This window comes from Neofelis nebulosa, chromosome 4, assembly GCF_028018385.1.
Source record: "Neofelis nebulosa isolate mNeoNeb1 chromosome 4, mNeoNeb1.pri, whole genome shotgun sequence".
Classification (NCBI taxonomy): domain Eukaryota; kingdom Metazoa; phylum Chordata; class Mammalia; order Carnivora; family Felidae; genus Neofelis; species Neofelis nebulosa.
Window position 1 is genome coordinate 136,242,212 of NC_080785.1, and position 21,400 is coordinate 136,263,611.

General features: G+C 46.5%; 1 protein-coding gene across 1 annotated transcript in view; it reads left to right on the forward strand.

Moving 5' to 3' along the window:
- The window catches only part of LRIG1 (leucine rich repeats and immunoglobulin like domains 1), a 116,328-nt gene that overhangs the window by 24,131 nt on the left and 70,797 nt on the right, over nucleotides 1–21,400 (forward strand). Inside the window, exon 2 of the mRNA XM_058726242.1 lies at nucleotides 14,889–14,960. Coding sequence (XP_058582225.1) covers nucleotides 14,889–14,960 — 72 coding nt within the window. The remainder of the gene's footprint in view (nucleotides 1–14,888; nucleotides 14,961–21,400) is intronic.

Sequence of the window (21,400 nt, forward strand, 5' to 3'; positions counted from 1 at the left end):
TCAGTTGGTTTGTGAATTATTAACTTAAGTGTATGTGAGGAAATACTGGCTGCTTAAGTGTCGTGTATATTTTTATGTAAGAAAAAAATAAAACTGACCACACCCTCAGCTGCTACCATTTTGGGCTCAGTGCTTGCCTGCTTTCACTCCACAGGCGTATTTAAAGCAGAGGTAGGAATGTTGGCCCCTCACAGGCCACACGTGGATCATATATCACAGCTCATCACTTGCCATCATAATTTTGCTCAGGAAGGAACTGAAGTGATTTGCAACCTGTTGGCAGCTATCAGTATGATCATCTTTATTGGGCTACATGGAGTATACAGAGTCCTGGTGAGGGGGTTGGTAGGGATACCTGTCTACTTGGGAAGAATTGTGTATATTGTATCAGAAAAGTAGATTTAGTGCATCACAGGTAGCTGGCTTCAGAAGTCTGTCACTTCCCAGCTGCTTTGCAAGAGAGCTTTCAGGTTCTTTAATTTTTCTCTGGAGAGAGAGCCATCTTTGTCCCATGCCTCAGTTTCCTTGGCATGAAAACCTGAAGTTGCCCCCCCCCCCCCCCCCCCCCCCGTCGCTCCTGCCGTGGGAGCACAGCAGTGCGTCTCCTTGGAAGAAGCCAGCATAGCTGATGGAGGGAGCTTCAATTAGCATCCATGGCAGAGAGGAGATTCTATGGGGGAGAGATTGGAGGAATCCATGTGTGAACCTCGTTTCTACAATGCACAGCTGTTTTCAGAGTTCTGAAGGTCACATTAGTAAAACTAGTTATCCCTTCTGACTTTTACCTAGCAAGGGGCATTGTATATAGACCTTTATTTGCAGGTGAAGGGAAGAAGACTCCATAAAGGATTGAAGAGGAGGGAGATTGGAACTGACCAGACAGGGCTGTTGAATAAATAGCACATGTCTTCCTTTGAGCATTACATACCTTTGGATATTGGTTGCTGGATTAAGCCTGCAGTGTAAGGCACACTTAGAAATGCCTGGGTGTGGTTCTAGGGGTTTGGTTACTTCAAGACCTAGGCTTTGCTCATTTGCAGTGCAGAAAACATGCATGCCAAGGGAGGGGAGAGAGCTGGCGCTTTGTTTCCCTTTTCCCTCTCTTTATTGTCCTCAGGTGCAATGACATTTGATACGGGCAGTTCTCAAATACATTGAGAATACTTATTCTTAAACTGCCGGGATTCTGCTGACATAGACCATGGGCCCCCACAGCCAGCCTCCTTGTATGGAAATGGAAGAAAAGAAATTCAAGCTGTAAATGCATCTCTGTTTTGGGGCTTTGTAGTGGTAAATTACGTGAATGAATAAGTTGAAAAAGTGCCTGGTTTATACCATCATGAATACCTAGGCCTTAGATAAATATTGACACCAGCAGTGTGGCAGGCCGACCATTGGTCTCATGGCCCTAGGAATAAAAGATCTTTTCTGAGGCACTTGTGACCTTATAAACCACCCTGACAGGTTTGTGCAGGTGCTTTCTGCAGTAGCTCTCTGGGTTTGAGAGTGGGTGGTTTTCTTTGTGCTTGTGCAAGCTTAAATCTAACCGAATCCAAACCCGCTCTGGTTTATCGATCCCCATCGAGTGCGCGGCAGGCAAAGTAAGTTGCCAGCGCAGTTTTGCAGAGTCATGCTTGTGTGGCCATGTGGGGCAGACCTGGGCCCGGAGGGTCTTTTAGAAGGGGTGCAGGGGGCCGGGGCGGGGGGGAGTGAGGAGAAGGGAGTCGTCTGGAGGAGTCTTAGCTGGAAGACAGGTTGGCCATTGAAGCTCCGTGCCTTACGGAGCCTACTGTGCCACACCTCCAGCCATCCTTTATTTGATCTCCTGTATCTCTTGGCGAGGACCAGACTGCCCTCTAACCGAAGAGGCAGAGCGATGCCAGTTTTGTTAGTGTGCCCTATGCAGGGAGCCTCAACCCCTCCTCTGAGATTCCCCCTCTCCCCTCGAGAAAAGGTAGTGAGCTTATTAGAAGGAGGCGGAGCTGTAGTTATTTGACTAAGGGAAGCTGAACAGATACTTGTAACCAAGTCTGCTTTGATTATATCATCTTTAAAAAGGAGTGATTGTGGAAGCAGGGGTGGGGGCTGCCTGTGGGTTCATTGGATAACCAGCATTGTAACTCAGAGATGTCCCAGCTGGTCATAGGGCAGCTGCCTTAGGTGGCTGCTGTCTGGGTTTGGTGGGGCCTGTGGGCCTTGATGTCCTGCTGAGGTGGGAACTGAATGGCTCTTACTTCTCCCTAGCACACGGAGAGGATACAGAGTATCCACACGGAATATCCGCACCTGGTGTTACTGAGGTTTCCCCAGCCTGAACCTGGGGCTGCAAAGGGAGTCCCTTACGGTTGGTTACCGGTAGGGCTTTCATCAACTTTGGTGGTGATTTACTTGAAAAACAGACTCCCATCCCATAGGTGCCAGTATTTGTTATTTGGTTAATGTATAGCTTAGCAAGCGGAATCTACCGTTAGGACCCACCCTTTAAGACACACCTTTGGGAGTCAGTGACCTGGAACTGCAGACTGGCCTGGGACAGGGAGGAGGGGAGAAGGGCACCTACATGAGGGCCTCTGCGTGTGATGATGCACTGGGCCTCACTGAATGTAACTGGCCCATGTGGAAGAGGTGAGGCATCTTTTTAGAGGCCTTGGTGAATGATTTTTAAAAAGCAGCAGAAATGGAAGTATATTATGACTCCGTCATTTTCACAGACAGCTTGCCATTTGCCATAGTAAAACTTTCATATGTTCAAGGATGGAAGTCCCATGCATCTGATTCTTTGTGCTTGTAATTTCAGTGAAAAGGAAGTGCCGTATTTTATTAGCAGAAAGCAGTCTGTGTAAGATAATGCATGTTGCAATACTGTGTGGTTGTTGCACTTTGACCTTGTGTCTTCTCAGCCATTCAGCAACCAGGGCCAGAGAAATTTTCGCAGCCCCAGGAAAACCGTGTAGATGGGCTTTTAAGTTTACTGCGTTTCATGACATCTTTGTATCGTTGAAAGAAAAACTTTGCCTTTTGGCTTTGGCCAGGCATTTCATGACACACATAAACTTTAAAAAGCCCAACGGAAAAATTGACAGAATGAGAGCCCAAGTTGATAAGCTAGCTAATAAAGTCAGCGACTTAACTGTTACTCACGAGGCTGACCTATTAAAACTGCATTTTCTTTAAGATACTTAGCTAGAGACACTCTCATGCCTCCCTGTAATACAACGGGATGTATTCTTGAAAAGTTGTGGGTAAATTGAGTTTTTGACTTTGGCTGACTTAATACCAGGGATCTGTTCTCTGTATCTGAGGGATCTTCATTTTTAAGTTTTGAGGTAGCTGGGAAAGGAAGGGAAGATAAACCCAGAAGGTAACTTTTGAATATTTGAAATCTAGAAGATGATGTTGAAAGCTTAGAGGATATTGCATTGGTAATATTTGAAGGAACTTTGCACTTAACCTGTTGATAATGTTGAGTGTCGTGATAAGTACAAGTACCCCTAGATTTCTTATTTGGTTTATAGATTTTGGATGCTCTGGCTTCACACAGGCCTGAAGAGATGTCAGACGTTAGTGAGTAGTGGGTGTGATTTCAGTTGGAAAAATGAAACATGCACGTCCATCCCAGGGGAAGCTGATTGAGGACTCCAGTGCATACCCTTGGGAATGTCTTGCTTCCCAGAAGGATTTTCTTTATGAGTAGCTCAGCCTGGGAAGGTAGTTACACTCGCTTATGTCATTTGTCCCTTAAGTTTTCTGTGTGTGTGGGCAGGGGGAGGAAAGAGATGCTGATAACAGTAAGGTAAGCTGTTGTTTGGACAGATGTATTTGCTTAAAACAGAAAGCTTTCATTTCCTTTTTCCTCTGCTTTAAGGGAGACAGTTAGGCAACTTACTATATATTGCTCATTTGTAACCCCAAAGTATATTTGCCTAAAATCACCCTTCTAAATACGGTTGACCCTTGAACAGTGGAGGAGGGGGTAAGGGGTACCACCTCCCCCACCACGACCGCACAGCTGAAAATCTGTGTATAATTTTTGACTCCCCCAAAACTTAACTACTAATATCTGACTGTTGACCAGAACCCTTACCGATCACATAAACAGTTGATGAACACATATTTTGTGTTACGTGTATATCACGTACCCTATTTTTACAATAAAGTCAACTAGAGAAAAGAAAATGTTATGAGGAAAATCATAAGGAAGGGGAAATCTGTAAGTGGATCGACACAGTTCAAATCCATGTTGTTCCGTGATCAGCTGTACTCTCGTTAACAACAACAAACCCCGGTCATTACATGTCCAGAGGTGAGAGTTACTGCAGTTTTGTTTTTTATTTTTGGCATGTGCTTCTGTAACATGAGGTTTGGGTACTATTATTTTCATTGACTGGCTTCATGTTAGAGAGTGCGTCGTCAGAAATGGGGGTTCAGAAAGCCACCAAATGCCTCGACGCTTTCCTGGTTTTGGCAAACTCCTACTAAACAAGACGGTTGAGAAGGGCGTGTAATGACTCAGATGGAGGGAAGGAGTTTTTTTGTTTGTTTTGAATATTTTAATGTGTGTCTGTAGTGCTCGGGAAGTAATATGTTATTGGAGTATTAGAGGTTTCATTTCTGAAGAATCCAGAGTCACTGGTATAGAATTTCCTGATCCCTTTATCCTGGTGAAATCCTCGGCCGTACCTTCTGCCAGAAAGACAGGCTTGGAATTTGACCACCCTGTTCTTGTGACCAAGAGTGCTATTTTATGGGGCTGTGTTAAAACAGTTATTTTCCTCTCCCAGAGCCCTTGAGTGAGGGCACGAAGTGTGTGAAATCACTCAGTGTTAAGTGGAGAATCTTTTCAGTGTGTTGGGAAAGGAAATCGATCACAGTGTCACTTGGAGTTGGTGGTTGGGCCAACGTTTACACAATTCTGTTGCGTGACGCATTCAATCGAAGGAGGGTTTATAGGACATGGCTAGTTTGCATCTTTCGTACGTGAAACCAAAGTTCATGAATTTTGAAGCCGCATCGTGCTTTTAGTAAAACACCTTCCATTTTGCAGTGGTGGTTCTACAGGAAGCTAATCTTCCTGCAGATGTGTGTCAGAGCCAAGGGCTTCAGGTGGAGGTGTTAGGAAAGGAAAACCGTAATCCATGACCAGAGGGCACTGGTCGACTTCACAGAGCGCTTGGTGAAGCAAGGAGTCCACATTTATCCCCTAGATTCATGTGTCCCTCACTTCCTGTCCCTTTGGCAGACTTGTTTTAACTGTACAGAAGCAGAAGTCTCTGTTTCCTGCTTCAGTAGAGCAAGGTTTTCATTGAGGAGAGTCCCCCTCCGTCCTTCCACTGCGTGAGCTCAGGCCCCTAAGTGTGGTGCCAGAGGTGACTACGGCTCTTGCTTCATTTCCTTCTCCTCTAGTTCCTGATTGATGAGCCTACTGCTCGCACTGGACCGCCTGGTGCCTCGGGACATGAGGGCCACGTTGGACAAGAGATTGATGAGGCAAGGGTGCACCGGTCCTATCGTGGGCGCGATGAGTGTGGAAAGTCCTGTAGAGCTGAAGGACTCTCTGAGAGGGCAAATTTGTGACCCCTTTTCAGAGACGATAAAATATAAAGTAGGTGACCAGACTCTCGACCTCTCTCCTCGCCTCCCCATTTCCAAGTCTCTGCACAGCCACTTCTGTAATAGCAAAACCAAATGGTGGCTGTGGCCACCTCTTCCCTGCTGGGGTGGTCATGGGTGGCGTTCCCTACGTGACGGGTTTGTGGGAGGGTCAGCCTGTGGCCAGCAGCTATTTCCTGCTCAAATTCCCTTTGTTTGTGAAATACCCACCAACTGCAGAGCTGGTGAGGCCAGAGTACCTCCTCTTAATTAAATTAATTAATCTTTAGGGGTTAATGATGCACACACCAAATGTACCAAGAGAGCGTTACGGGCTGTTTGTGGGCTTCCCCTCCAGGACCACCGCCACAACCAAGCAGGAGACGAAATACACTCAATTATTTTGTCTCTTCAGCCAAACCAAGATTTGGGTAGGAAAAATAGATCCTCAGATCTGCTGCTTTAAGGGATGTTATAGAAAGCTAATGCTGATTACTTTCAGAGGAGGTGGGGCTCTTGATTCTTTTGATCAAAACTTTTGAGTAGGTGAGCAACTACTCTGGAAATCAACTTTAAATGACCCTGTAGATTAATGGTCACGAGGGGCCTGGCTCTGAGCTTTGTTTAGGTTTATGTAACCCTTGACATAACCGGTGGGTTGTGATCTGACGACATGGGCTCCTTTTCTCTACTTTGCCCTGAAACTGTTCACGTTTTGCCCTTCTCCTTTCTAGGAGGTTCTGACTTTTTGGCCTTTTGTTCATCTAGTGTCATACTCACCACAGCTTATTTTACCTTGCGGGCCTTATTTCCCAGTATTCTTCCTCAAAAACCATGCTCCTTTTCTAGTCTTTTTCCAGGGTTCGCTAAGGCCTTGCATTTCCTGATTAACCTTCCTCCTCACAGCTAACCTTCCCTGCTTTGAGCACCATCTGGACTCGGTGGTATCCATACCGAAGACGACGGTACTCCCCCGGGAACAGGCAGATAGTGTCAATGAGTCAAGAGGTCTTGGGTGAGACAATAAGAGCGGTGAGGTCTGCGGTCATTTGGAGTACCTGCAAAATAAATGTAGCTGATAGCTATCAGGCATGCTGGCCCAGCAATTATTTTCAAGAGAAACTGCCATTTTAATTTTTTTGATGAAACTTTTTCTCCAAATACCCTTCAGTCAGAAACCAACAAATTTCCCTGCAGATCTGCCTTGGCCCAAGAGCCACCAATTGGCATCATTCCCAAGATGCTTGTCATATTAGAGCCTTTGGCCGTAATTATTTGGTTCACAGTCTTATCTGACCACTCGGCTGTAAATTCCATAAGGTCACGAACTAGATCTTATCCCAATTGGTATCAGAACTTAGCACAGTGCAGTATACATTCTACACAGACATTCAGTGAATACTTGTTGAACTTGACATCTGTTGGGTGCTACAGGACCAAGACTTAGACCTGTATTCGAATTATCCACGGGTAAGATGTATGGACCTTTAAGATAGAGAAGGTCACATAAGTCCTGTGGGATAACAGAAGCAGGCACAGGTGACTTCTCTCAGGTAATGTCTTAAGCATTAGAATTCAGAGGTTCACACTGGTTTCTGTTGCTGATTTTAAGGAGTAAAAGCAGTCACTCATTGAGGGGTCCTTATGTGGCTAGAGTGTATTATCTCTTCTTTTCAGTTGCGTGCAAGCCTCATGTGCATAGAGAATTATCAGTGTAACATTTTCAGAAATTGAAGTGATTCATTACTGATTCATTCTTGACCAAAAGCTTACAAAACGAGCATATGTCCGGGCACCTGGGTGGCTCAGTTGGTTAAATGTCTGGCTTCAGCTCAGGTCATGATCTCATGGTTCATGAGTTCAAGCCCCATGTCGGGCTCTGTGCTGACAGCTCAGAGCCTGGAGCCTACTTCCAATCCTGTGTCTCCCTCTCTCTCTGCCCCTCCCCCACTCATGCTCTGTCTGTCTCTCTCAAACATAAACATTAAAAAAAAAACAAACCAAAAAAACAAAATGAGCATATGTAGTGAGTTGATAGCTGAATGATAGTGCATTTGATTGTGTGCAGAATGTGTTTCTTTTTCCAGGCCTCAGTTTAGGGACTATGGGGCTACTTTAGCGTACTGAAGAGAGACAGTTCTTGGGTGAGGATGCCAGAGGAAAAAATTCCAATTTGAGATGCAATTTTAATTATTATTCTCAGTATAAGCCTTTAATGCATATAATCAGCCTATTCAGTTGTGGCTTTTGGAAGCATCATAACAGAAAAAAAGATAGAATGAGCATTCAACATTGCAGATTGAAAAAGAAATCACTTAGTCTCATAAAACCTTATAACGTGGGTCTAGGGAACATAATGTGATCTCATTGGAACTTGATGTGTACCACACGGAATTTCTCAGAAGGTAAAAATGCAGCAGACATGGCCTTAAAAGCTTAAGGGATTAAGTAACTTTCGCAAGTTGTATGTTCTTCCTCACTCACACCCCTTGAAATTTGAAAGGACCCATCAGTTTTTCCCAGGGAGTTCTAAGTAGGAGACTCTCTCTCTTATTTTTTTTTTTTTTAAGTTTATTTTTTTATTTTGAAAGAGAGTGTGAGCACCAGTGGGGGAAGGGCAGAGGGAGGGAGGGCGAGAATCACAAGCAGGCTACGCGCTGTCAGGAAGGAGCCCGACATGGGGCTCGAACCCACGAGCCAGGAGATCATGACCCGAACTGAATCCAGAGTTGGCCGCTTAACTGAATGAGCCACCCAGGCGCCCCAGGTGACTAATAGGTAGCAAGCAGTGCAGTTTTTGAGGTGAGCAGAGATGTACCACTGGGGCCCAGGTTTCTGGACAAACAAGGGGTTTCCAGGCGAGTCCTGGGCACCTCCGCGGTGCGCCCTTAGATGGCTCATTGGATTGCTTCACACTTGTCTTCCAGGCTGTGTTATTTGGTTTAGCAAACATCTGAAGGCTCAAAATACGCAAAGTACCGCGACGTTCAGGAGGCCAGACGGGGTTGAGTAATGGCAAATAGGCTGGCCTGACAACCAAACTGAACAGGAAAACCTCACTCCCCAGGGAGTGCTTGTCCCAGATTTAGGACCAGTTCCTTCTACTGTGAGTTACGACTTGCCTTAATGTTGAAGAATACAGCCGTGCGCTGGCTGTGGTGCCCTTCCGAGCTGGAGGTTGTGTGTGTGTGTAGTCAGTGGCCCGTGAGCAGCGCCTGTATTTGACCATGAGCTGCTAGCAATGTCGTTGGGCTTAGGTCTCACCATGGCTCCTTCACAAGCACACGGAACTTTTAATCGCTCAACTTCCAACAAGTCAATGAATTATTGTTCTCCAGCTTTGAATAGGGTTTGCCACGTTTGTAATACGTGGTTCTGGTTGTAATCCAGGAAGATGCTGGCCAGATTATGTAAATACTGATTAAGCCTATAGAATTACACTCAGGGGGCATTTTTTAAATTTTTTTTTTTTTTTAACGTTTTATTTATTTTTGAGACAGAGACAGAGCATGAACGGGGGAGGGGCAGAGAGAGAGGGAGACACAGAATCTGAAACAGGCTCCAGGCTCCGAGCCATCAGCACAGAGCCCGACGTGGGGCTCGAACTCACAGACCGCAAGATCATGACCTGAGCTGAAGTCGGACGCTTAACCGACTTTTATTAAGAGTGTCTTCCTCGTGAATTGAATTTTCAAAGGCCCTGTCCTCTGTTGGGATGGTTAAGAACCATCCCTTTTGGTGTGCCCAAAAGGTGTCTGCTAACATCCGTGTCCATCCCCCCACTGCAATTTTTTTTTTAACGTAGGCTTTGTGCCCAACGCGGAACCCCATGCAAAGCCCAGCACGAGACTTGAACTCATGACCTTGATCAGGATTAAGACCTGAGCTGAGATCAAGAGTCAGACGCTTAACTGACTGAACCACCCAGGCGCACCGCACCCTTCCCCGCCCCACCCCAGCTCTTGAATTATTGGGAAATTCAAATTTATTTTTGAAATCCAAGTTTCTTCTGTCAGTGCCAGTTCACTTTAAATATGTATTAATTCCTGCCATGATTTCAGTGCAGCACAGTTTAACAGAAATATCAGCCATGAAGGAAATGCCCTCTGTCTGCGTTGTGCCTTTCAGTAGCCAGTAGCCACACGTGGTGGTTGCACACTTGGAGTACAGGTTGCACACTGAGGAACTGAACTCTTCATTTTGTGTACTCTTGATCACTTTCAGTGTAAATGTCAGTAGCCGCGTGGCTAGTGGCTCCCGAAGTGGACTGCACAGGTTTCCATAATGGTGGGGATGGCTCAGCTGTTTAAAGACTCAGTGCTTCTAAATCAGTGGGGTCGGGGGGGGGGGGGGGGTGGGGGTCCTTTGTCAGGAGAAATGTTCCTCAAGCAGATTGTGGCCGGGCACTGTTAAAACAGTTTGCTTCTCAGACCCAGATAAAACTGGGCTACAACTTGAGCTGTTCTTTGCAGAGGTGCCTCTTGTGTGTTCTCCAGACGGTGGGCCGGACGGTCATCTTTCAGCGGATTAGCTGAAGAATATCTACGGCTCGGCTCAATTGTTGGTAGATCCGCGCACCCTTTGTACCAGAACGGGGAACATTTCTGTTATGACAATGGCTGACAAAATGTTTAGTGAAAGCTGCAATTGGCAGTAACTAAATTCCCTGAGGTTTCTTTCCAGTCCTCTTTGCTACTGAAAGGTGCAGAAATGCTTTTGACAGCATCTGTCCTGCTGACAGATGAATTGTTTTGACAGGAGAATCTGAAACCTTCAACTGAAGACACATTCACATGCCGGGCCTGGTAAGGGGCGATCGTGTTTGAAGAAATAAGTGAGATGCTTTAGATTTGTGTGCCTGTCAGCTGCCACCTGAAAGAAAGACCTCATGAAAGATCCCCCCCCCCCCCCGCCATTAACCCTTTGATTGTTCTTCTGACCCGAGATGAGAATTCAGACCCTTCTCTGCACAATCCTTGGGCTGAAAAGTGCATTTCTTCAATTGTTGAGAAATGAGTGATGTTAATGAACATAGCAGTCAAAGGGTTAAAAAAAACTCTATTTAAATATTATGCTGAGATATCAAATCATTATGTTGTGTACCTGAAACTAATGTAATGGTACATGTCGGTGATGTCTCAATAAAAAATTATAGTGGGAGGGGGGGAGAAAAACCAACCCAGTGCTGATAGCAGCATTCTTGATAATAGCCCAAGTAGCCCATCTGAAACAAGTCAGATGTCCATTAGCTGTTGAACGGATAAACAAAATACAGGCTCTGTGTCTGTAGACACACACAAAATAGAATAATATTCAGCCCTAAAAAGGAAGGAAATTCTGACATGCTACAACATGGACAAACCTTCAGGACCTTATGCTAAGTGAAGTAAGCCAGACACAAAAGGACAAATACTGTAGAGTTCCACTTACGTGTATCCAGAGTTGTCCGATTCAGAGAGACAGAAAGTAGAAGGGAGGTGCCAGCGTCGGGGGGAGGGGAGCATGGGGAGTCCGTTGTTTACGAGGTGCTGAGTTGCAGTTGGAGATGACAAGGTTCTGGAGACGGATGCAGGTGATGGTTCTACAACAGTGTGACTGCACTTCATGCCCCTGAGCTGCACACTTAAAAGTGGTTAAGGTGGTAACATTTTGTGTATTTTACCACAGTCAAAACAAAACAAAACAAAACATGCTGAGAGTGTGTCTGGCTGAGACGAGCAAACCAGAAAATGTCTCTGAAGATTTTGTTGCAGATGATGCTGGTCAAGGAAGCTCCAGTAAACACTTTGCCCATCTCCTGGTAAAGCAGGTGAAGATCAACAGCGTGTCGCAGGTTTCAGGACCGGTCACTTCTCAGACCTCAAAGCTAGGCAGCTCTGGGTCCAAAAGGGGAAGCCGTTCCAGGGGACCTGAGCTTCAACCCGTCTTCTCTCTGTAACTGCTCAGAGGCCCTCGGAGAGAATTCCCCTTGAGGACCAGTCTGCTGACTCTCACTTGTTGATAACATGGCTTTTCTAGTTCACTGAAAGTCAAGAGACTGGCCTCATCCAGGCTGACCCAAGTGAGAGCTTAAATTTCCACTTACAGGCGTCTTCATCTTCCCTGCTGTTTACCAGAATCTCAACACGAGGTCCCGACACCGTTCAGCTTCTTCATAAGGCTAGCTTACAGAAGACCCTTTTGCAAGTAGCCTTGTCTAAAAAGCAGAATTTACACATTATTGAAGTTTAAATAAGTGTTGTCTGCTCTTTAGAAGAGTGATGGACCAAGCGGTGTCATGCTTTAAAAATGGTTTTATTCCGGGGCTCCTGGGTGTCTCAGTCAGTTAAGCGTCTGACCCTTGATTTCGGCTTGGGTTACGATCTCACGGTTTGTGAGGTAGAACCCCACATCGGGCTCTGCGCTGACAGTGTGGTGCCTGCGTGGGATTCTCTCCCTCTCTACCTCTCCTTCTCTCTCTGCCCCTTGCACGCACGCTCTCTCTCTCTGTCTCAAAATAAACATTATAAAAGTGGTTTTCTTCTAATACCAAGTTGGTGAAGAATGTGGACATAAGGGAAGTAATTTCATTCCAGATAGTTTCCCAGTTGATTGCCTGAGACTGGTTTCCCCCCTGGCCATGTATATAAGCCAGAAGCAAGACATTCCTTTTGGACCTAATTGCCTGAAGAGTCATTGGCCCAGATGTGAGGTTAACAACTGTGGTCATTAGTCCAGATATGGCCTGCAGGTACGTTATGTTTGGCCCATCCCGAGTTAGTTTCTTTTTTCTGTTTTGTAAGAATTAAAAAGATTTCACCTAACAAGTCAGAATTTAAGCTTCTCTTGGAAATGGAGAAGACTGGTCTGCATTGCCCTCGTGTCTGGAGACAGGAGCAAACGCCCCCCGTTGATGGGCAAGCCGGCACTGTTGTGTCAAGCTTCTTTGCACACCTGGCAGGGTGGCCGGCCTTGTGACTTACTTACCTTCCAGGCCTCCGGCCTTTGTGATTTCTGAGTCTTCCCTTGATGTCTCCTCCAGCTCAGATGATACACAAACGTTGTAGACGTTATCTCCAAACCCAGAAAAAGTATTTCCACCCCCCCTTTGTTGATGATAATGTGCTCAAAATAGAATAAAATTTCAGTCTGTCCCCCTCTGATGGGGGGGAGGGGTTTGCTCTCCATTTGTGGATTTTTCTCTTTCAAGTCTAACCTGTTGATTTCTGTGAACCCGATCATAAATACCCCCAAGCACAGACAAGCTCATGCTTGACTTCAATATGTGGTTTAAAAAATTACCACCTTCAGTTTTTATAGTAACATAATCTCTGGACAAATTGCTTTTAATTCAGGCTGTGCCCTGAACACAGATGTACCATTAATTTCAAGTGTCGTCTGATTCTTATTTAGATGAATGTCTTGAGTTGTCAGAGAAATGGCCATCAGCTCTAGGTTAGCATTGATTGGAATGTCTCTGGAGGGAGTGAGTTTAAAAGCCAGTTGCCACTTACGTGCCGTGTAGATGATCGACCGGAAACTCATGATGCTCAGTACTGTTAATTGGCAGTGATGCCAGTGGAATTAATAGCTGAGATGAAAAACGTTGACCTGCTCGGCATACGTGGGACTGGGCGTATTTCGGAGGCAGGGAGCAGGCGTAACGTGCACCAAGTTCCCATTTGGACCACGTCTCTGTGGATCTCTGCTTCTGAAAGATCGGGCTGGTGTGGGCTGAGGGCTGACCCGAGAGCTCTGCTGAGCCAACACAGGTCAGCTTGCTCCGTGTGCACCTCTCAGGGTAGAGCTGGGGGGTGAGAGCGGAGAGATGCACTTCCTGAATGATCATGGCAGATGCCGTCTTCTCCAGAAAGCTGCTCGCGTGCGAGGTTTTCACTGCCTTTTGTTCAAACTGGCCATGAATCTCCTGTGTGACTGTCCCTCGCAGTATTTACTCATTGATGATAGGCATGCTGTGTGTTCATGGATGGTCTTATGATTAGGGACTTGAAAGGTGTCCACTTTCAAAACAGGTCCTTCAACTTGGAGTATGCATCTTAACAATTTTTAGTTGCAAGTTCTTGCTTAGAAAAGGGGTTTTTCAACCCGTGAATAATTACCATGAACACTTAGAGCTGGATAATTGTTGTCAGGGGCTGCCCTGCCCATCGTAGGATGTTGGGCAGCGTCCTTGGTTTCCACACACTGGATGTGTGTAGCAAGCCTCCCGCCCCCCTTTTTCCTGTAGTTGTGACAACTAAAAATGTCTCCAGATATTGCCAAATGTCATCCCTGGTTGTGAGCCACTGATTGTAGACAGTAAAGGGTCAGTTCCTGACCCCTCTTTTTTTTTCTTTACTATTGCTTGATATTTGATGCTTGAGTAAAATATTAATTTTTAAAATGCCATTTAGAATAGCCTTGGATCTGATCCAGCCTTGGACTTTAGGATCGGCACACTCTAATGTAGGTAGAGGTCTGGCTTACTTTACAATTTCTTTAAAAGTTGCCAAACAGAGGGGCGCCTAGGTGGATCAGTTGGTTAAGCGTCAGACTGTCGGTTTTGGCTCAGGTGATGATCTTGCAGTTTGTGAGTTCCAGCCCTGCATTGGGCTTTGTTTTGATGGCGTGGAGCCTATGTGGGATTCCCCCCCGCCCCCGTCTCTCTGTTTCTCCCCTTCTGTCTCTCTGTTTCTCTCTCTCAAATAAATAAACTTTAAAAAAAAAAAAAGTTGCCTGGTGGAGGGGTGCTGGGGTGGCTCAGTTGGTTAAGCATCTGGCTTCAGCTCAGGTCATGATCTCACAGTTGGTGAGTTTGAGCCCCACATTGGGCTTTCTGCTCTCAGCACAGAGCCCACTCTGGATCCTCTGTCCTCTACTCTCTCTACCCCCCCCCCCCACTTGTTCTCTCTCTCTCAAAATAAATAAATAAATAAACTTAAAAAAAAAGAGATTAAGAGGTAAGGTGATCAAAAAAAAATTAAAAAGGGCAAATGTCCAAGTCATTCAAAAAAATCAAAAAATCAAAAATCAAAAAAGTTGCCAAATGGTGAAATGATACGGATTGAAATCCATTTGGGTTTAGCCAGCCTCATTGATTGAGATTTTCACAGTGACTTGTTGATGGTTGCAAGTGAGGAGAAGCAAGGTCTGTCAGTGTCACTACTGATAAAGTGACTTAACAGTCCTGTACGGGATAGGAGCAATTCTAAGGGAGAGGGCCTGTGGGTGCGGAGTAGAAAGATTGCTGAATTTGGGGTGCAATGCTGCATGCTGATTTAACTTTCTTTCTTTTTTTTTTAATGCTCTTCCTTGACCAGAAACCTGAGTTACAACAGACTTTCTGAGATTGATCCTGCGGGCTTTGAGGACTTGCCGAATCTACAGGAAGTGTGAGTATTTTCTTTTAAACCTGCGGTTGGGCGTGGGGGACTCAGAGCTCCTTGGGAAACCCTCTCCTGTTGCCACGTTGCTCACTTCCTGGGATCAGCGGTCTAACCTTGTTGGAAAGAACGTTTGCGTACCGGCTGTTGGTGACAGATTGTATGGCTTACTGAGCTCCTTGGCTGCAGCCTCTCTCTCTTCCTAGGCAGTCGGCGATGGGTGTGCTACAATCCATGAGCAATCGCGGAGCATGGTGGGTGTCTAGGAGGGTCCCCTCCCTTGTGGGAAACCTTGTGGACCAGCTGTGTTGGCACACCTCACTGGTACTTCCCTGCATTTGCCAGGGAGGTAGAGCAGCCCGCTCAGCAGGTGCATACGGGCCAGCCCACCCCTTCTGCATCCCAGGAAACAGGTAGAGAAGAGTGGACAACAGAGGCTCGCTCTTCCCCTCCCATCTCCAAACAGAGCCAGACATTGCTACTGCCTTTGTAGCTCTCAGCCCCCGGCCTCCGTGCAGTGCCCTTTAAATCAGCCATCACTCTTTCCTTCTTCTTGGCTAAAGAATTCTGCTTGTAATGTAGATGTCAGTGTTATCAGGAATTTCAGTTCCACGGGGACTTTTGAGAAACTTCTACATAAGTCATGCATAACTACTGCAGAAAATTTAGAAACTAGCACAATATGTAGACTTACGCTTACTTTTGTGACTACTTCATCATGTACATTAAAATATTAAAACTGTCTCATTTTAATTTTTATGTAAAACTACTACACATGGATAGTCCGTAAATTATTCACCTGGTGCTTTTATTGTCAGGTATTTTCAGTAGATCTTATTAGATAAGTGCTTTACACACTTTGGTCATTATGTGTGAGTGATAAAAGCCCTTGTTTATTATTCTTTGATTTCATTGCTGGGTGATTTATCTAGAGGAAATTTAATTTCATTAGCTGGTGTAGCTACCCCCAACCCCCGTGTCCACATTGTCCAAATTGTGTTTATGACTTCTATGTCTCTTTAAAAAAATGTTTAAACTTCCAAAGTAAAAGAACTTCATAGTTGGAAGGAGCCCTTGGGAATACTCTGTCCAGGACCTTAATTTTCCTATAAGGTCAACAGCCATTGGAGGGAGCAAAGAAGTCTGAGGTAGGTCACTGCACTAATTTACCGTAATTAAATACAACAGACTATTGTTATGTAAGCAACAGAAACTTATTTTCTCCCAGTTGTGGAGGCTGGAGGACCAAGACCAAGATCCTGGCAGGTTGGTTTCCTGCGAGGCTCTTTCCTGGGCTTGTGATGGCCCCCTCCTCGCCGCCTCTCCTTGTGGCATTTCCTTCAGATGGGTGTGTCCCTGGTGCCTCTTGTGTGCGTCCAAATGTCCTCTTCTTAAAAGGACACACAATCGTATTGGGTCAGGGCCCATCCATATGACCTCATTTTACCTCAGCAAGTTCTTTAAAGGCTCTGTCTCCCAATATAGTCACATTCTGAGGTGTTGAGGGCTAGGACTTCAAAATAGGGATTTTAAGGAGACACACTTGAGCCCATCACGGTCGCCCAGCGTGATTAACCCTGTCCATCAAGGAGCCAGTGCCTTTTCTGGACCTAGGCTGTCTTTACCATTCGTGGTTAGGATATTCGACTCTGTGTGTTAAGTCTCAAAGCGTAGAGGTTTTCTTTTAGAATTGGACAAAATTGAAATTGGGGTATTTCTCTTGGCATCATTTAAGCTTTCATTTAACATTGACTTGAGTACTTCCTGTGTGCCAGGCACTTCTCTGGGCGCTGGGGATACAGGAACGAGTAGGGCAGACAGATGGGAGCTACGACTGTGGTGAGGCAAGTGAGGTGTTGATGTCAGGTGCTCACGGTTAAGGGCATGCCACAAACTCCGCATCCGAGATGAAGAATGTTTTAATACAGTGTTGAAAATACCAATACGTGGTCAGTTAAGCGTCCCACTCTTGATTCCAGCTCAGGTCATGATCTCACAGTGTGAGAGTTCGGGCCTGGAGTTGGGCTCCGTGCCGACGACACAGAGCCTGCTTGGGATTCTCTCTCTCCCTCTCTCTGCCCCTCCCCCACTGACACACACGCGCTCTCAAAAAGAGACATTCAAAGAAAATAAGCAAATAAATAAAAATTTCAACACAAAGGCAAGACAAAATCTTTGGTGAATAAAACACACGGTTTACGTAAAGTCAGGATCAGCATTCCTGATCTTTCCTTTGGCTCCAGTCTCTAGCACGAATTGACACAGCACTGTCGAAGATATGACCCTGTCTTGATGTGAAAACCTTGATATTTTGTTTGTCGTGGATTTTGTTTTGCATTCATTTTGATGTTTTAAGAACACCGCGTTAAAATATCTTTGATCCTGGCCACTGAGGTTTTGGGCATGCCCCGCTGTGTGTCCTGCCCCACTTGACCCAGTCCCAGCCCTACTGACAAATCTCTCCTCTCACAGAGCTTATGTTAAGGTGGGGGAAGACATATGCTGGACAAGGAAATAGTAAGATGTACTGGTGGTAAGTGTTAAGGGGGGAATAGGACAGGGTCATAGGCTCTTTTCTTTTAAAATTATGGAGGTGTGGTAACGGAGCGCCGGTGGTCAGGAGGGTCACACCTGAACTGATGTGAATGATGCAGGCTAGAGGAAATATAAATTCAGGGCTCCAGGAAGGAACAGGACCAGAGACTGTGCCTGGCATGCATGACAGGAGGGGCTGTGACCAGGGCTTGGGTCCTGGAGGGCTGTATTGGGTTATAGTTGGAACCATCATTGACCGTCATCAACTGGACTTGTGCCGGATGCTCCGGCGAACATTTTCCATGTTGTTCTCTCTCCAGCTCTCTTGTTACATTTCTTCCTTCCCCACGTGGGCTTTCCGCTTTTGCTTTGGATCCCTTGACCTCTGGCTTTTCGTTCCCTTCTGCTTGGTGCTTTTTGGAACTTACACCCCACCCAGATCTGGAACTGCGAGCATCGGACTTCCACCTGTTTCCTTCACTGGGGGTGCTGGTTATGAGTCTTAAAATAATTTTCTTGCCTGGCAACAGTCCAGCCATCGTAGCAGCGCCCGAGCCAAACCCCTGGGTGAGTGCTACCTCACGCAGTCCCTGTTCCACCTCTGTGACACAAATTACTTTCTTCACAGTGACTTCCTCCACTTAACAGAGGAGGAAACAGAAGCTCAGAGAGGCTAAATAAACCTGCACAGTGTTGGAAGGGTGGTGAAGCTGAGAGTTGAACTCCAGTCCGTTTGAGCCCCAGACCTGCGCTTAAGTGGAACGCTAGAGCGTGCTGCCCTAACTTCCCGCACACCTCGCTTAACCTGCAGCCTTCACCTGAAGATTTGAAAGACCGAAAATCCAGTGTTTATCTCCTGGTATCACTCTTTCTTTGCCAGTCTTCTCTTTCTAGGTCCAGACTGTTTCTTCTTACTCCTCCGGACCCCTTGTCCCCCGTGCACTGTCCTCCTTGTCCAGCCTCTTCTCCCTCCGGCTGCACTTTTCTCCCTCCTCAGAATGGCTATCGCCATTTGTGAGCAGCGTGAGGCTCCTACCCGCGTCCTGTGCTGTTTGTCATCTGTGTGACTGTCCTCCTCCGTCCCGCGAATGCTCTCGTGAGGGTAGACCTTTGCTAGCCATCGGCCTAAGCGCTGCTCTGCTCCTTGCTGTCACTGCCACCTTTGCAGGACTTCAGTTGAAGGAACCGAAGTGTGGGGGCTTGGCTGGAATTGCACAGCAAGTGGTTAGCAGGGCCTGCGCTCCCCCAGGCGGACGCCTGTCCCGTGCCTTGTGTGGCAACACTACCTTCCTGCGTGTAGTCGCAAAGACAGACCGCATCTCTCGGATACCATGTGACCTAGTGGGAAAGACACACATTTTAGTAGCAGACAGACCTGTGTTTGAGTTCTGGCTGTGCCCCTCACCAGTCTGCGTCCCTCGACAAGTTACCTAGCAGCTCATTGCTGCTTTTCCCTTTCTGCAGCATGGATGTATGTGGGCACGTTATCGATAGTACTGTAGTTGTTCATTGGAAGTGAGGTCCAAGGCCTCGCACATGGGGAGGTACTGTGTCGTTTCCCTTCTGCTACTTTGGGAGCCACACAACCCCCAAGCTTGGTGCATTATTAAGAACCAAACCCTGAAGGGCCAGTTGGTTGAGCCTTCTACCACCGTGACCACCTGCTGTCCCTCGTGTCACACTGGGATGGACTAGTAGGCGGGTTCCCTGGAGCCCAGAGCAGTGGAACTTGTCGCTGATAAAGATCCAGGCGTTTGCCAGAGGGAGTTCTAATCCATCCTGGAAGCAGAGAGTCAAGGGGCTGTGAGGAGGGGAGGAGTGGGGAGGTGGGAGACAACTTGGAAGTAAAGCAGAAAGCTCTAGTTGGCCTACAAATTGCTTCTAAACTAACTGGGTTCGAGGCTTTCCCGGGAGCTGTCAGCTCTCCTAACCCCTGCACAGCCCTCTGAGTCTGGAAACCTCAGCGAGAGGGGAACCACAGGCTGGCCAAGCAAGCAGGCGGTGGTTTAGCAGTGGTTTTATTTTGGAGGCCCAGAACCACAGTCCATTGCTGGCCGCTTGGAGCCAGAAAGCAAGCCTGTTGGAGGCCCCTAGAGGCCGCAGGGACACTCGAGCAGCTGCTGCCAAGCCACACGGCCTTCACTGCCCACAGCTCTGAGGAAAACCCACCCGGAGGGCCTCCAGCCAGGGGGCCTGGACGGCCAGGCTTCTCTATTAATAAGAGGGGCTATTTATACCGTCCTCTTTAAGAACTGCATGCGGGTCACGTGACCGCCGCCTGGCCCGCCAGTGCTCCCTGTGGGCGCTGCTGCGTGCTTTCCAGGGCCGTCGACCTGAAGTGTTCCTCAGGGCGGCCAGGGAGCCTGAGTGTGCCCTGCCTTTGGGTATTTAGGGCTCACCCTCTGATGTGTCACCCCTCAGTGTGTGGGAGGGAGGAGGGAAATAACGAGGGCTAGCTTTTTGAGGCGCAGCTACTTGGCTGTGAATTACCACCACCTGTTAAGCATTCACTCTATTTCTGGCTCTGGCCGAAGCCGCTAGGTTTAATTATTTCAGCCAGGTCCTGCCACAACCCTATGAAGTTGATACTTGTGCTGTTTACATTTTTTCGAAGAGGAAACTAAGGCACAGTTAGGTTAAGGAGCATGCTGGAGGCCATTCACTTGCTAAAGGGTAGGACTGAGGTTGAATAAACCCAGGGCTGTCCGATTTGAAAATCTGAGCTGTAGGGGCGCCTGGGTGACTCAGTCGGTTAAGGGTCCGACTCTCTTGATTTTGGCTAGGGGTTCATGAGTTCGAGTCCCGCGTCGGGCTCTGCGGGGACAGTGTAGAACTTGCCTGGGCTTCTCTCTCCCTCGCTCTGTCTCTCTCTCTCTCTCTCTCTTCCCCTTCCCACTGGAGTGCACACACATGCTCCCTCCCTCTCCAGATAAATGCATAAGTATTAAAAAAGAAAATCTTAGCTGTAAAATTCCCTCCTAATTATCCACACTTGGCTGCTCTGTAACTGTGCCTCAGTTTCATCTTTTAAGGTAGGGTGATCATTTAGTACCTTCCTTAAAGGATTGACATGTTATTCAGTGAGATAGTGCTTGTAACCATTCAGCAGAGAGCCCGGTGCATAGAGTTCACCCGTATTGCTTATAATTGTTAACTTACGGTGATTATATCCTCAATCACTATACAAAAAAAAAAAAAAATACATCTGGCCATCTGAGATAGAAACTCTACATCATAAAGTCTTGCCGGAGTCATAATTTAGTGTACCTAATTCTCAAGTAGCTAAAAGCCCTGATAATAGTTATTGATGAAGTGGTCTGCCTCCAAAGTCTGTACTCCTACCTGCTAGGGAGGACTTCTTCCCTTTGAAGAAGCAAGGCTAACTGAAATTTCAGCCTCCTGCCCAACTTTGTTATTAATTGCAGCTCTCTTTGTGTTTGGAAACAGCCAATAGTGGATTGGCTAAATAAATGATAGTTCATTGATGCCAACAGAGGAGTTCTCAGCAGGTGGCGAAGAATGATGGAGGTCTGCAAGATACATGACTCAGGAAAAGGGTCCTGCAGACCAGTCCGTATAGTTCACGCATATCTTTGTAAAAGAAAAACACGTGCACGGTCTTTAGGAGCTAGCGGCGGGCGCTTCCTCTTGGAGGCAGACCAGGGGACTGAATTGCAAGGAAGCTTCATTTTTTACTGGATATTCCTGGTGTTTTTTTGGTTTTTTTTTTTGGAAACAGTTTGAAACTTTCTCTGTGTGAGTATATTAGCAATTCAATAAATAATACAGCAATACACAAAGGCCAAAAAGCACTGTAATCCACAGTCACCTCTTGGCTTTGTTTTTCATTGTTTGTTGAAGCCTCATTTGAATGAATTAATAATAATAATTAAAGTACTCTGAAATGAATGCCC